This window comes from Ascaphus truei, chromosome 4 (genome assembly GCF_040206685.1).
Source record: "Ascaphus truei isolate aAscTru1 chromosome 4, aAscTru1.hap1, whole genome shotgun sequence".
In the NCBI taxonomy this organism is placed as follows: Eukaryota; Metazoa; Chordata; class Amphibia; order Anura; family Ascaphidae; genus Ascaphus; species Ascaphus truei.
This window is the reverse complement of record NC_134486.1, coordinates 1640272-1654673: the sequence shown is the minus strand read 5'-3', so window position 1 is coordinate 1654673 and position 14402 is coordinate 1640272. Positions and strand designations below refer to the sequence as shown.

Here is a 14402-nt window from a genome sequence, read left to right as displayed (position 1 = left end):
TGAGCGGGAACTGTTATTGTTCTTTTTCCCTTCGGGGCACGTTGCAGCATTGCTTTTTGCAGGTGACTGTCCTCTATAGGTCCTCGGGCGTGGGGGGCACGGGCATACAAAGTTCATCGGCGTATTCGCCGGAGCTGATGCAGCTCCAAAAAACTTTAAACTTTGCAACTTAGGGGTTTTTATTTAACAAGGTAGGGTTAGTAGTCTCCACCTCAGGTGGTCCCTCCTCTGGATGGGCTTCCTACCGTGTTCCACGATGGTCCCATTGCCGGAGCTTCAGGCTCCTCAGTTGTAGTGCTGGGAGCTGCCCCTAGCCCAAGCTTCTGAAGGAATTTGTTCCCTTCCTCTGCAGCTTTCAGGTGTATAGGACGGCCATTTCGGATCACCACGAGGCCGAAGAGGAACGTCCACCGGTATCGGACCACTTTCTCCCTCAGTACCCTGGTGATGGGCCACAGGTCCCTCCGGCGAGCCAGCGTGGTGGGTGAAAGATCTTGATACACCGCGATCTTGGCTCCTTCAAACTCCATGAAGGGAGTATTTCTTGATTTCTGCAGGATCTCTTCCCGAGTGCGGTAGTGGTGTAAACGCACTATAATGTCCCTGGGGAGTTCATTGGGGAGTTCATTGGGCTGGGGCCTAGAGCACAGTGCCCGGTGACATCGGTCCATCAATAGCTTGTCCTTTGGGGACTCTGGTCAGATATGCTCCATCCACCGCCCCACGAACTCCTCACAATCCACTATGTCTTCAGGGATCCCGCGAAGGCGCACGTTGTTGCGGCGATCCCTGTTTTCCGCGTCTTCTTGCCGGTCGCGTAGTTCATTGATCTGGGTCTGTAGATCTGCCGTTATTTTAGTGCCTTTTTGGATCGCTTTGGAGTTCGTGTCGACCCTCACTTCTAGTTCATGCATCCGGGTCCCCAGGCCCCCCACTTCTTTGGCCAAGGCTCGTATCTCCGCTTGTAGTACGTCCTTTAAGTCCTGGTAGAGCCTCTCAATGTCGCATCGTCTGACCGGCAAAAGCCCCTGGTCACCCGGGTTTCCCTCACCCTCCGATTCGGAGCCTGTTCTGGATGCGGGGGCCATTGCTGAGGCCGCCCTGCGGGATCTTCCCTCGCCAAAATACTCCGGCAAACCCCTCTTTCCAGGAGTCTTTGCCGATTTTTTGGACATCCTGGGGTTAACGTGCAGCGTTTGGGGTATTTTCTGTCCGATTTGGTTCGGTTATTGGTTTTTTTGCTTATTTATGTTGGAGAGGGGCACAGAGCTACAAGATTATGCATCCATGCTCTCCAACCTGCTCTTCTCCACACTTTTAAAGCTTTACACTCTTCTGCCCCTCCTTACATCTCAGCCCTAATTTCTCGTTATGCACCATCCAGACTCTTGCGTTCTTCTCACTGATGTCTTCTTTATACCCCCTTTGTTTCTAAATCCCTCTCCCGCCTTAAACCTTTCTCACTGACTGCCCCACACCTCTGGAATGCCCTTCCCCTCAGTACCCGACTAGCACCCTCTCTATCCACCTTTAAGACCCACCTTAAGACACACTTGCTTAAAGAAGCATATGAATAGCACTGTGGATATTCTGAACACATGGCACATATAGCTTGGTCCCCTGCAGATGCACTTACCAGAACTCCCTCCTACTGTCTCTGTACGTTCTCCCTACCTACCAATTAGACTGTAAGCTCCTCGGGGCAGGGACTCCTCTTCCTTAATGTTACTTTTATTTCTGAAGCACTTATTCCCATGATCTGTTATTTATATGATCTGTTATTTATTTGATTACCACATGTATTACTACTGTGAAGCGCTATGTACATTAATGGCGATATATAAAGACATACAATACAATATAAAACATTTTGAGGGAGCAATAAAGTGCATCAGAAGTGAACCATGAAGATGGGTGGAGATGTAGGTTGGTGAACACTGAGGGTAGAGGGAGTTACACAGCAAGGGGGGCAGGTCTTATATGTGAGAGTACAGTAGAGACAAATGGAGCAGAGAGGAGACGGTGTTCAGCACAGCTAGAAGGGTTATAGCAGGAGATTAGAGCTGAGATGTACGAGGGAATAGAAGAATGAATGTCAGAGGAAAGGGAGGAGTCTATTTTTCACCAAGGCAGCGTGCTTGGGAAATTGGATGAATAGTAGTTTTATTGACTGGGACAAAATATCTTTACACTGTAGATTTCTGTCTGGTTGGGTTGATATCATTACCTCACTAGTATGATGAACCAGACGTTCCTTAACTTTATTTTACTTTTCATGGAAAATGTTAATTATTGTTTGTCGGACGTACAGTATATGTATACTTTCCTAATTAATACAGTAATAAATACAAATTATATATGTATCAAAATGAATTAACAGTTTGAGCTGCCAGAGATACAGTTTAGGTAATTGGGGAGCACGTGATTCCCACGGGCCGCATTATAAGGCCCTGTGTATAGGGTAAAGAGAACATTTTGTTAATTAGGAAGGATAAAGTAGATTCTGCAGAGTATTTTGTTTATTAGTAATTCGCTTTCAATAATTTATAGATTGAAAACATTTGAGTTCTGTCTTTTTTGTTTTCTTCTGTTAGAGAACTGCCTGAATGAGGAGCAGATCTGGACCTCTGCCATGTCCACAAGCTCGTTAACTCCTTGCAGCCCAAAAGGGCCAAAAACCAATGATACCTGCCACACTTTGGACACATGCAAGGAACCAGTGCCACGTGATTGTGAATTTAAAGGCCTTGTCCAGCACACAGCACAGACTGACTCGTCAAGCAAAAGTTATGAGAGAGATTCAAGAAGAAGCTGTGATGCTCAGCTTTTTGTCCATTGTGAGTGTGGTAAAAACTTCTCACTGAATAGGAACCTGCTCACAAACCTTTGTGTCCACACTAGCGAACAACACTTTACCTGTACAGACTTTGGGGAAAGTTTTTCACTGAAGGGGAAACTCCTTTCACACCAAGGGCTTCACACAGCTGAGAAACCTTTTAATTGTACACTGTGTGGGAAACAGTTAAGTACTAAGGGCAGCCTCCTCACCCACCAAAATATTAATACAGGGGAGAAACCTTTCACATGTGTAGAGTGTGGAAAAAGCTTTTCACGAAAGAGCAACCTCCTGTGGCACTACAAGAATCACACAGGCGAGAAACCTTTCACATGTACAGAGTGTGGAAAAAGCTTTTCGCGGAAGAGCAACCTCCTCAGCCACCACAAGAATCACACAGGCGAGAAACCCTTCACATGCACAGAGTGTGGGAAAAGCTTTTCACGAAAGAGCAACCTCCTGTGGCACTACAAGAATCACACAGGCGAGAAACCTTTCACATGTACAGAGTGTGGGAAAAGCTTTTCACGGAAGAGCCAGCTCCTCAGCCACCACAAAAATCACACAGGCGAGAAACCTTTCCCATGTACAGAGTGTGGGAAAAGCTTTTCATGGAAGAGCCAGCTCCTCAGCCACCACAAGATTCACACAGGCGAGAAACCTTTCACGTGTACAGTGTGTGGGAAAAGCTTTTCACGTAAGGAGAACCTCCTCACCCACCACAAGAATCACACTGGGGAGAAACCTTTCACGTGTACAGATTGTGGGAAAAGCTTTTCATGGAAAAGCCAGCTTCTCAGCCACCACAAGGATCACACAGGTGTGAAACCTTTCACGTGTACAGTGTGTGGGAAAAGCTTTTCACGGAAGAGCAACCTCGTCAGCCACCACAAGAATCACACAGGGGAGAAACCTTTCACATGTACAGAGTGTGGGAAAAGCTTTTCACGGAAGAGCAATCTTCTCTGGCACTACAAGAATCACACAGGCGAGAAACCTTTCACATGTACAGAGTGTGGGAAACAATTCATTCAAAAGAGCTGCCTCCTCAGACACTACAAGAATCACACAGGAGATAAACCTTTCCCATGTGTAGTGTGTGGGAAAAGCTTTTCACGTAAGAGCCAGCTCCTCAGCCACCACAACAATCACACAGGCGAGAAACCTTTCCCATGTGCAGTGTGTGGGAAAAGCTTTTCACGGAAAAGCAACCTTGTCAGTCACCACAAGATACACACAGGTGAGAAACCTTTCATGTGTGCAGAGTGTGGGAAACAATTTAGTGAAAAAAGCAGACTCTTTGAACATGAAAGGATTCACACAGGGGAGAAACCTTTCCCATGTACAGTGTGTGGGAAAAGCTTTTCTCGGAAGAGCAACCTCCTCAGCCACCACAAAAATCACACAGGCGAGAAACTTTTCACATGTACAGAGTGTGGGAAAAGCTCTTCACGGAAGAGCAACCTCCTATGGCACTACAAGAATCACACAGGCGAGAAACCTTTCACATGTACAGAGTGTGGGAAAAGCTTTTCACGGAAGAGCCAGCTCCTCAGCCACCACAGGATCCATACGGGTGAGAAGCCTTTTGCTTGATCAGAGTAGGGTTGGGCAATATACACCGGTAGCATGATAATAAAAATGTCCGGTAACTTGATACTTAATAAATATTTTTTTACCGTTTATTCCTATCTTCGGCGGCAGAGAGCTGAGTGGGCGTAGGTCTGGCAGAGAAGAATGGGGGTGGTATGTGGGATAGAGGAATGGGGACAGGTCTGGCAGAGAGGAATGGGGACGGGTCTGGCAGAGAGGAATGGGGGCGGGTCTGGCAGAGAGGAACGGGGGCGGGTCTGGCAGAGAGGAACGGGGGCGGGTCTGGCAGAGAGGAACGGGGGCGGGTCTGGCAGAGAGGAACGGGGGCGGGTCTGGCAGAGAGGAACGGGGGCGGGTCTGGCAGAGAGGAACGGGGGCGGGTCTGGCAGAGAGGAACGGGGGCGGGTCTGGCAGAGAGGAACGGGGGCGGGTCTGACAGAGAGGAACGGGGTGGGTCTGGCAGAGAGGAACGGGGGCGGGTCTGGCAGAGACAGGAGTGGGGGCGGGTCTTGAAGTTCCATGTCATTCACATGCTGCAGATTCCAGCGATAATCTTCCTGTTGTGAGTGAGGACAAGGAAGAGGTAGGTAGCTCGGTTACCGTTAAAAGGGGATGCAGGGGGAAGAGGCAGGTCATTTCTAAATTGACCAATTTCACTAGATTTGCCAGATTGAGTGAAGATAATGGAGGGCAGGAAAGGAGGCTGGGGGAGACTGGTTACTTTAGCGGCCAGGGGAATAGTGCTTCCAGGACAGAGGGGATACGGGATACTCTGAGATCAAGAAAGATTGTGGTGGTATGGGACTCCATTATTAGGAGTAGAGAGGGTAATTTGTTGTCATGACCGCATGAACCGAGTACTGCAGTGGGTTAGAAGACCTATAATGGTGCAGATTATTTTATTTAAACAGTTACAAATAAAAACGGGGAATATTCCCACTCACATTCGTAAGTGCTGTCATCCAGCACATATCCAATTGTGATGTAAACGCTGAGTCTATGTGCTGGATGACAGCACGTAGGCTGAGGCCCCAGCGTTGGCGCTGCATGCACGCCTGCCAGGCTGGCGACACGTGCAGCCGCGATCCCTGGTCTGCGGTGAGCTGCAGGGGTATGACGGGGGGCGCGGCCACGATGTCATTGGCTGTACCACCGGGGGCGTGGCCAGCACTCTGTCATGAGTTGTGAACACAGATTTCCTGTCTTCAGGGAAATCTGTTCGCACAACGCGGCGGGCAAGGTAGTTAGCCATCCCAGCCCCATTACGGGGCGGTTCTTGTCCCTGGCGGGCGCTGCAGCAGGCAGCAAGCAGTGGGGACCTAGCCTTACAAACGTGAGTGGGAATTTTTCTCGTTTTTTTTTTAACTGTTTAAATAAAATAATCTTCAACATCATAGGCATCTGTGCGCTCTTCTAAGCCACTGCAGGGCACTATCCTTCATACCTTGAGAGTTGGGAAGAAGCACCTACCTCTGATGGACTATATGGCATTTTACCCAGAATAAGGCATCTAGGCTAATGAATATTCTTTTTAATATCTGCTGTACTATTTCTGAAATACTACCAGTGCCATGTGCTACCCAAGGGAGGCAGTTGGAGCTTAGGGAGGCTAGTGCATGGCGTAGAAAGTGGTGTGGTTTGGGTTTTTAAAGCCCCCTGAGTCCTTCTCTGAAATGGTATCTTTATAGAATGGATGGAGTGTACCTCAACAAAAATAGATCTTCTGTGTTAGGGGGGGGCGGGTGTTATTAAGGTTTGAGGAGATTTTAAACTAGGAAAGAGGGGGGAGGGACAAACAAGAGGTAACAAACTAGACAGATTAAATAGGAATGAGGAAATAGCGATGGGTCATGGGGTTGGAGTGGTGGGAAGTGGGAGATTGGCAAACAGGGAAACACCCATGTTAAATGCAGACAGTACTAGTAAACTGCTAAAGACTATATTCCGTTGGAGTAGAAAGGCAGGATACTATACTATAAGATTAGCACAGGCTTGAAATAAACTGAAGTGCATGCTCGCGAATGTAAGAAGTCTGACAGATAAAATGGGGGAGCTTGAATGAATGGCTACAAGGGAGCAGAATGATATCATAGCAAAACTAGCAAAGCTAGGTTCATAATGGGTGATTTTTCATTATCCAGACATAGTTTGTAACAATGTATGGGTATAGGGGAGATGGGTGCTCTAACTGCTGGGGAACTTGTCACTCAATACATCTTAAAGGACTCCAAATAAACTATGACGGAGTGGGCATAATTCCAAATGACCTGTGAGTCACCAATAAGCACCAAGATCAGGAATGGAGAGAGCATAATAATACGTAAGTCACCCCACAGAAGCCTCATAGGGATGATCAAGGTAAAGGTATTCCTCCATAGTCGGTCATAATGAATAATATAGATAATCTTACCCACTCCTGCAGTCTCTGGTAGCCCACGGTGGCGTGCCAGCCGTTGAGGTAGAAATCCAGAGCAACAGAGTAAGAGAAAAACAGCGCACTGCCAGGGAGTCAGGTGGTAAAAAGTAAAATCCTATTTATTCAGCAAAAAGCCAGTAAAAACATCACCCCAGGAGGGGAACAGAGTCCTCCTACGCGTTTCGGATGGTTAGGTCCTTTATCAAGGAGTATTGAGCCTGGGGCAACCTAGCTCACTTATATACACCTCTCACAGCCCTAAACAATCACAGATAATTGACACACCCCTCTATTGTGCATGCGCATGACGTCATACGAGGCGCCACTAAGTCAGTCCCTGTGCCGACGAGTGGAAACGCTCCCCTCTCCGCCAGCGCACACCCTCCAGAGAGCTGTATTAGATCCACGTCTCACCAGTGGCCTGACAGAGCGCTGTGAGTCCCCGCCCCCCAGGACACGCCTCCAGACGGCTGATTGGCCCGTGCGCCGCACCTCAGCCAATTAACACACCGGCTTAAGGATGCCACACACTGACTCCTCAGTCCCTCCGCAATTGGCCCAGGGCACCTCAGGGACAACACTAGAGTATCTGCCATTGCCCCCCTGTGAATAACCATGCCCAGCGACTGTAAAGGAAAACAGTCCAACATCCGATGCATATGTAAACACAGGGTGACGTCACCACTGGGGACTAACCTCTGCTGCCCCAAACTCCACACATACAAGTAATACAATACATATTATACCAATCCCCTGTCAAAACAACAAATCTATAAACGACAGGAGAAGTATCCAGAGCAGTACATAATAATACAAATACAAACACATAAAAACATTCCAGCAGAATTACTAAATACGTATATTGTTCTGCTCTATATCAATTGTGTTCACCACCTGACTCCCTGGCAGTGCGCTGTTTTTCTCTTACTCTGTTGCTATAGTTTGTAACAATACCTATACCGCTATTTATATACTCCCATTATAATCCCGTTTGCGTATCTGGATTCCATTTGTAGATTCATATTCCGAATCCGTCGGACTGATTTGCCGTGATAGGAAATAATGAAACAAATCTGCCTTTTTTTAGGCTGATTCAAGGAGCTGGCCAATCCGAGGCTGAAAGGAACTGGCCAATCCGAAGCTGAAAGGAACTGGCCAATCCGCGGCTGAAAGGAACTGGCCAATCCGAGGCTGAAAGGAACTGGCCAATCCGCGGCTGAAAGGAACTGGCCAATCCGAGGCTGAAAGGAGCTGGCCAATCCGAAGCTGAAAGGAACTGGCCAATCCGAAGCTGAAAGGAACTGGCCAATCCGAAGCTGAAAGGAACTGGCCAATCCGAGGCTGAAAGGAACTGGCCAATCCGAAGCTGAAAGGAACCGGCCAATCCGAAGCTGAAAGGAGCTGGCCAATCCGAAGCTGAAAGGAACTGGCCAATCCGAAGCTGAAAGGAACTAGCCAATCCGAAGCTGAAAGGAACTGGCCAATCCGAAGCTGAAAGGAACTGGCCAATCCGAGGCTGAAAGGAACTGGCCAATCCGAAGCTGAAAGGAACCGGCCAATCCGAAGCTGAAAGGAGCTGGCCAATCCGAGGCTGAAAGGAACTGGCCAATCCGAAGCTGAAAGGAACTAGCCAATCCGAAGCTGAAAGGAACTGGCCAATCCGAAGCTGAAAGGAACTGGCCAATCCGAAGCTGAAAGGAACTGGCCAATCCGAAGCTGAAAGGAACTAGCCAATCCGAAGCTGAAAGGAGCTGGCCAATCCGAGGCTGAAAGGAACTGGCCAATCCGAAGCTGAAAGGAGCTGGCCAATCCGCGGCTGAAAGGAACTGGCCAATCTGAGGCTGAAAGGAACTGGCCAATCCGAGGCTGAAAGGAACTGGCCAATCCGAGGCTGAAAGGAACTGGCCAATCCGAGGCTGAAAGGAACTGGCCAATCCGAGGCTGAAAGGAACTGGCCAATCCGAGGCTGAAAGGAACTGGCCAATCCGAGGCTGAAAGGAACTGGCCAATCCGAAGCTGAAAGGAACTGGCCAATCCGAGGCTGAAAGGAACTGGCCAATCCGAGGCTGAAAGGAACTGGCCAATCCGAAGCTGAAAGGAACTGGCCAATCCGAGGCTGAAAGGAACTGGCCAATCCGAAGCTGAAAGGAGCTGGCCAATCCGAGGCTGAAAGGAACTGGCCAATCCGAGGCTGAAAGGAGCTGGCCAATCCGCGGCTGAAAGGAGCCGGCCAATCCGAGGCTGAAAGGAACCGGCCAATCCGAGGCTGAAAGGAGCTGGCCAATCCGAAGCTGAAAGGAACTGGCCAATCCGAAGCTGAAAGGAACTGGCCAATCCGAAGCTGAAAGGAGCTGGCCAATCCGAAGCTGAAAGGAACTGGCCAATCCGAAACTGAAAGGAACTGGCCAATCCGAAGCTGAAAGGAACTGGCCAATCCGAAGCTGAAAGGAGCTGGCCAATCCGAAACTGAAAGGAACTGGCCAATCCGAAACTGAAAGGAACTGGCCAATCCGAAGCTGAAAGGAACTGGCCAATCCGAGGCTGAAAGGAACTGGCCAATCCGAAGCTGAAAGGAACCGGCCAATCCGAAGCTGAAAGGAGCCGGCCAATCCGAAGCTGAAAGGAACCGGCCAATCCGAGGCTGAAAGGAACTGGCCAATCCGAAGCTGAAAGGAACTGGCCAATCCGAGGCTGAAAGGAACTGGCCAATCCGAGGCTGAAAGGAACTGGCCAATCCGCGGCTGAAAGGAACTGGCCAATCCGAGGCTGAAAGGAACTGGCCAATCCGAAGCTGAAAGGAACTGGCCAATCCGAAGCTGAAAGGAACTGGCCAATCCGAGGCTGAAAGGAACTGGCCAATCCGAAGCTGAAAGGAACCGGCCAATCCGAAGCTGAAAGGAGCCGGCCAATCCGAAGCTGAAAGGAACCGGCCAATCCGAGGCTGAAAGGAACTGGCCAATCCGAAGCTGAAAGGAGCTGGCCAATCCGAAGCTGAAAGGAACTGGCCAATCCGAAGCTGAAAGGAACTGGCCAATCCGAGGCTGAAAGGAACTGGCCAATCCGCGGCTGAAAGGAACTGGCCAATCCAAAGCTGAAAGGAGCTGGCCAATCCGAGGCTGAAAGGAACTGGCCAATCCGAGGCTGAAAGGAACTGGCCAATCCGAGGCTGAAAGGAACTGGCCAATCCGAGGCTGAAAGGAACTGGCCAATCCGTGGCGGATTCGGATTTCTGCAAACAAATCAGCTATCTCTTGTGATTAGCCCTCCCACCATCACGGCAACGCCACCTGTCGTTCAGTGCAGTGGCCCATCCAATCCACCAGATGAGGGAACATCACCACCACGTGTGGAGCCACAACTGCGGGGTAAATGAAGATGCCAGTGAGGAGGCACAAAGATACCACCTGCAAGCCTGAGGCGACTCATCATAATTTAATTTTTGTTTTGGTTTCCAATACTTTTATTTTCTATATTTCTTTGTCTTGCTAATGCTTTCTTTTGTTTTTTTTCATTTCATACATACATGTTTTGCATGAGATACATTACACGGAATGACATACAAGCATAATGACACAATACAGCATGATAGCAGATTCACCTTTCAATATATCATATATCTAAGCCTTCTACTGTATATCTGAGAGTCTTATCCTCGTATGCGTTTTAAACGGATTCTCTTGTTTTATCCTATGCATGCACTGTTTTCTGTGTGTAACAGAATGTGTCCTTAGAGAGGAACTTAACAGATAAATAGAAAAACAAAGAAGCTAAAACTACTGTAACTAAGCAAACTAGTTCTATATGATCACACCTTACACGGGTTAGGGTAGCATTGACATGTTAGAGCCACTTAGATGAGAGCAAAAAGTAGAAATTGCACATAACATAATATAGAGAGGGGCAAATACAAAGACTGGTATTCTCTACCACTCATGTCTCGTCCGGCTTCCGTTAACTCCTTTCTGTGTTCAAAGTAAACCGTTTCCATTTCTTTAGAAATGTACTGCTCCTGATATCCTTATCCAGAGAGGCGCCCGTCCTTTCAGAAGACATGATTCCAAATAAAGGGTTTTCAAGTTCCAATCTCCAAATAGAATTGGAGCATGATTAGAAGACAGGAACACGTCTAAGAGTCTATTAATGTACCCCACTACTTTACACCCAAAAAATCTTTCTCTTCCTGCAATGCCGCATGCCGTGAACGAGATCCGCCTTGGGAGTTTACATTTAGGACAACTGGCATTTAAATCTGAACTGGACTTACTATAGATCGTTGGGGGGGGACATATGCTCTGTGCAAAAACTTGAGCTGCAGTTCTCTAAGATCTATTGAGAGAGGGCACGTCTTGAAACTGTTGTAACCTTTAAACTTACCCTCGCAATCGACAATATCTTTGCTCCGGCTATTTATCAAAACTTGCAAGATGTTTTTTTTTCCTCTTTCCTGTTTAAGCATGTCGGTAACTAAAGCAGTGGGAAATCCACTTTTCACCGAGTCACCTAATATCTTCTCTACGTTAGGTTCTTGGAAGAGATCGGGAGCCAGAGATAAGACATGTGAGATATAGTGCCTACTGTACATGGCAAGAACATGAAAAAAAATGTTTATTCGACAATGAAAATGTCTCCCTAATAGCAACAAAAGTAGGAATACACAGATTGTGTTTATCAATTAAATTGGACGTACAGACCAGCCTTCTCCCAAGTTTTATAGGCGTCATGCATGTCTCCGGCCGGGAAATCAGGATTCCCTCTGAAGGGTAGGCACAGCGAGAGATTATTAAACCGTTAGTGAAGTACCCCGCTACAGCTGAATAAAGTAAGTGTGTGTGGGATAAGGTGCTAATGGGTAGCGTAGTAGGTATACATAGAGAGAAAGAACCCACTGAAAGCACTCAATATCCCCTAATAGTGCAATGATTAGTATATTAAAAATAATCTTTAATGCTATACTGATTAAAATAATGGGTGTTAAAATACATCAATCGACACACATATATATAAACCCTACTGATGAGTATATAAGATACTCCGGGTTGATAAAGTTAGGGATATTGAGTGCTTTCAGTGGGTTCTTTTTCTCTATGTATACCAGCAGCGAGAGATTAGGATGTATTTTTAATCTTTTCCTGAGCATTTTCCAAGCCCTGAGAGAGTCACTGTATAAGATTTTGTTTTTATTATGTTGTCAGGCAAAGTCATCAAAGGGACGTGAGGTATATATGCCAAGGAGATGGGGTGTATCATAGCCAACTGTAGACTATTATTTGAATATATTGAGATATTAAACAACCAGTCTCTGACATATTGAGGGGCTACGTTGAAGTCTCCCACATTGGGAAAGTTAGTCCCTCCCATGTCCTTATCTTCCCAGAATACTGATCCTGTGCTTTTTTTCCACCTTCCGTCAGTCCATGAATATCTTATACAAACATAATGGAGCATACATTGTAACTGAAAAATAATAAAAAAATAATAAAAACCTGTAAAAAGAAAAAGTTCAAAGTTCGTGTGTTGAGGCCTGGACTTTTTTGCTTATGACCTTTCTCCCTTGATGATTAGTGGTCAGAGAGTATTGTGTCCATCAAAACACTAATTTGCAGGCGCTATGTCTTTGTCTTTATTAGCTGGTTGTGCCTAGGCTGGCACTATTTTGACGTGCGTGATGTGTATCCATGATGATAAGAATTTTTTACTGCAATGCTGGTGATGAGTAGTATTTAAATGGCCTTTTCATCTGGGATGAAGAGCGTGCTTGCGTAGAAAATGCTTGACCATTAACCCGTCTCGCGTAGGTGCACTTTCAGCTTTAACCTGTGCCTAGAAAGACTCAAAAATATATATTAGTTTCATGCAATACTTATTAATTGTTTTATTACCAATAACATGGTCCTTAATTCGTTACTTTGAACTACTTATGGTCATAACTCATCCCATAAGTGTCTCATAGGGAGAGAATTTATACCTAGAAATAAATTCTTGTATTAATATGGTTACTACTATTATTAGCATCCGCATATAAACAGAGATATCCCCTATTAATGCTCCTCAAATTTTAAACTAAGCAACCAATGTGGACTTGACTTTGCTACAATCCAAGTTCCTAAAACTTGGTACCTCAGTCTGTGCCAAACCAATTGCTTCCATAATCAACTCTATCCTGTCTGCAGGCCATATCCCTAAGACCTGGAAAACTGCCAGAGTTGTCCCAATCTTCAAAAATAGGGACAAAAACACTGTCTCAAACTACAAATGAAGCATCCCAACAGCCTGCACTCATGGCTATTGTCCCACACCCACAGTCACTCCTGGCTTTCACCTCAAACACTCCACTGTAACTATTCTGCTAAAAAAAAATGTGAAATGCCCTGTATATAATGTATACCCTGTTCACTTATGCAACTGCACTTGCAATTATATATCCCCTGTCCTTTAACTCTATGTCCAGGACATACCCAAAAACTAATAAATGGTTACAAAATTATAAATTTGGCAGATATGATATAAGGGACAGCTTGTTACCTGCTTTGCTGTGACATCTGCAAAGGTATTTTTTTTTAACCAGGGGCCTGTCAGCCCTGTTAGTATGGCAGCAACCTTTATTACTGCAAGTGCCCTTGGAGTTAACATTGTTTCAAAAATAGTTATGAAAACAGGTTGCTTGATATATAGCAAAATTAAACTGGTAAATAGATTTGTATGTGTAGCGACTATAAAAATATTTATTGCTTGTGTTAAAAAAAAAACCTGCAGTAGGTCTTTTAACAACTGTGGCATTAACAATAGGGAACCTGTAAATATAAGAAAAATCCTGAAATCCTGAACAAAAGATTTCCTTTTAAAATAGACAAATAATTTTGAACTCTTTGCAAAGTGCTGAGCACATGGCCAGCATTAACTTTTAAAGACACTCTGAATAAAAAAATAATAATTTTCAAAGTGCTTTTTTTTTTCTTTCTGGGCAAACAGCCAGTTGTTCCAGGCCTTTCACCAGAAACCTCAAAGTACGGATAGCAGATAACGGGTTTCGCTGTCTAATTCATATTAACTGCATTTTGTATGGCCTTTCAAAAATTAAATAACGGGAATATTTAAAATTACTTGTAAACACCAAATCTATGCCAACAAGAGCACTCATTCCCCTGAATGCCTTCTGAAAGAAATCTCATATTCCTGCAAACTTCCATCAACACAATTTTATGCTATCCCGTTTCAACTCTGCCCTCCCTTAAACTAAACAAAATCTCTTCAAACATGCAACAGTTATACCATGACTCAAAAAACAGCAAGCTTGACCCTACCTGTCTTGTATGGCTTCTACACTGCTTATTTAACGGAGACAATTCTTACTAAAATAACTGATGACCTCCATGCTGCTAAAGACAGATATCATTACACTTTGCTCATATTACTCAACCTCTCTGCAGCATTTGCCACCATGGACACCCTTCCTTTTTGAAGCGCTATGCACATTAATGGCGTTATATACATATATAATACAATATATTAATTCAAACAGTGTTTGGGAGCTTTTACCAGCATTTTTAAACAAAAACA

At 45.8% G+C, this 14402-nt stretch overlaps 1 protein-coding gene across 11 annotated transcripts in view; it reads left to right on the top strand.

The window, feature by feature from the left end:
- Positions 1-8718, top strand: part of LOC142492497 (uncharacterized) — a 229331-nt gene extending 220613 nt beyond the window's left edge. For 9 of the 11 annotated variants that reach the window (XM_075595166.1, XM_075595162.1, XM_075595167.1 and 6 more), the window contains one exon: positions 2595-4519. In XM_075595166.1, coding sequence (XP_075451281.1) covers positions 2595-4432 — 1838 coding nt within the window. In that variant the 3' untranslated portion in view covers positions 4433-4519. Of the gene's footprint in view, positions 1-2594; positions 4520-7932 lie in introns of those variants that run through there. The other 2 variants (XM_075595169.1, XM_075595164.1) reach the window with 2 other exon arrangements.
- Positions 8719-14402: the final 5684 nt, after the last annotated feature.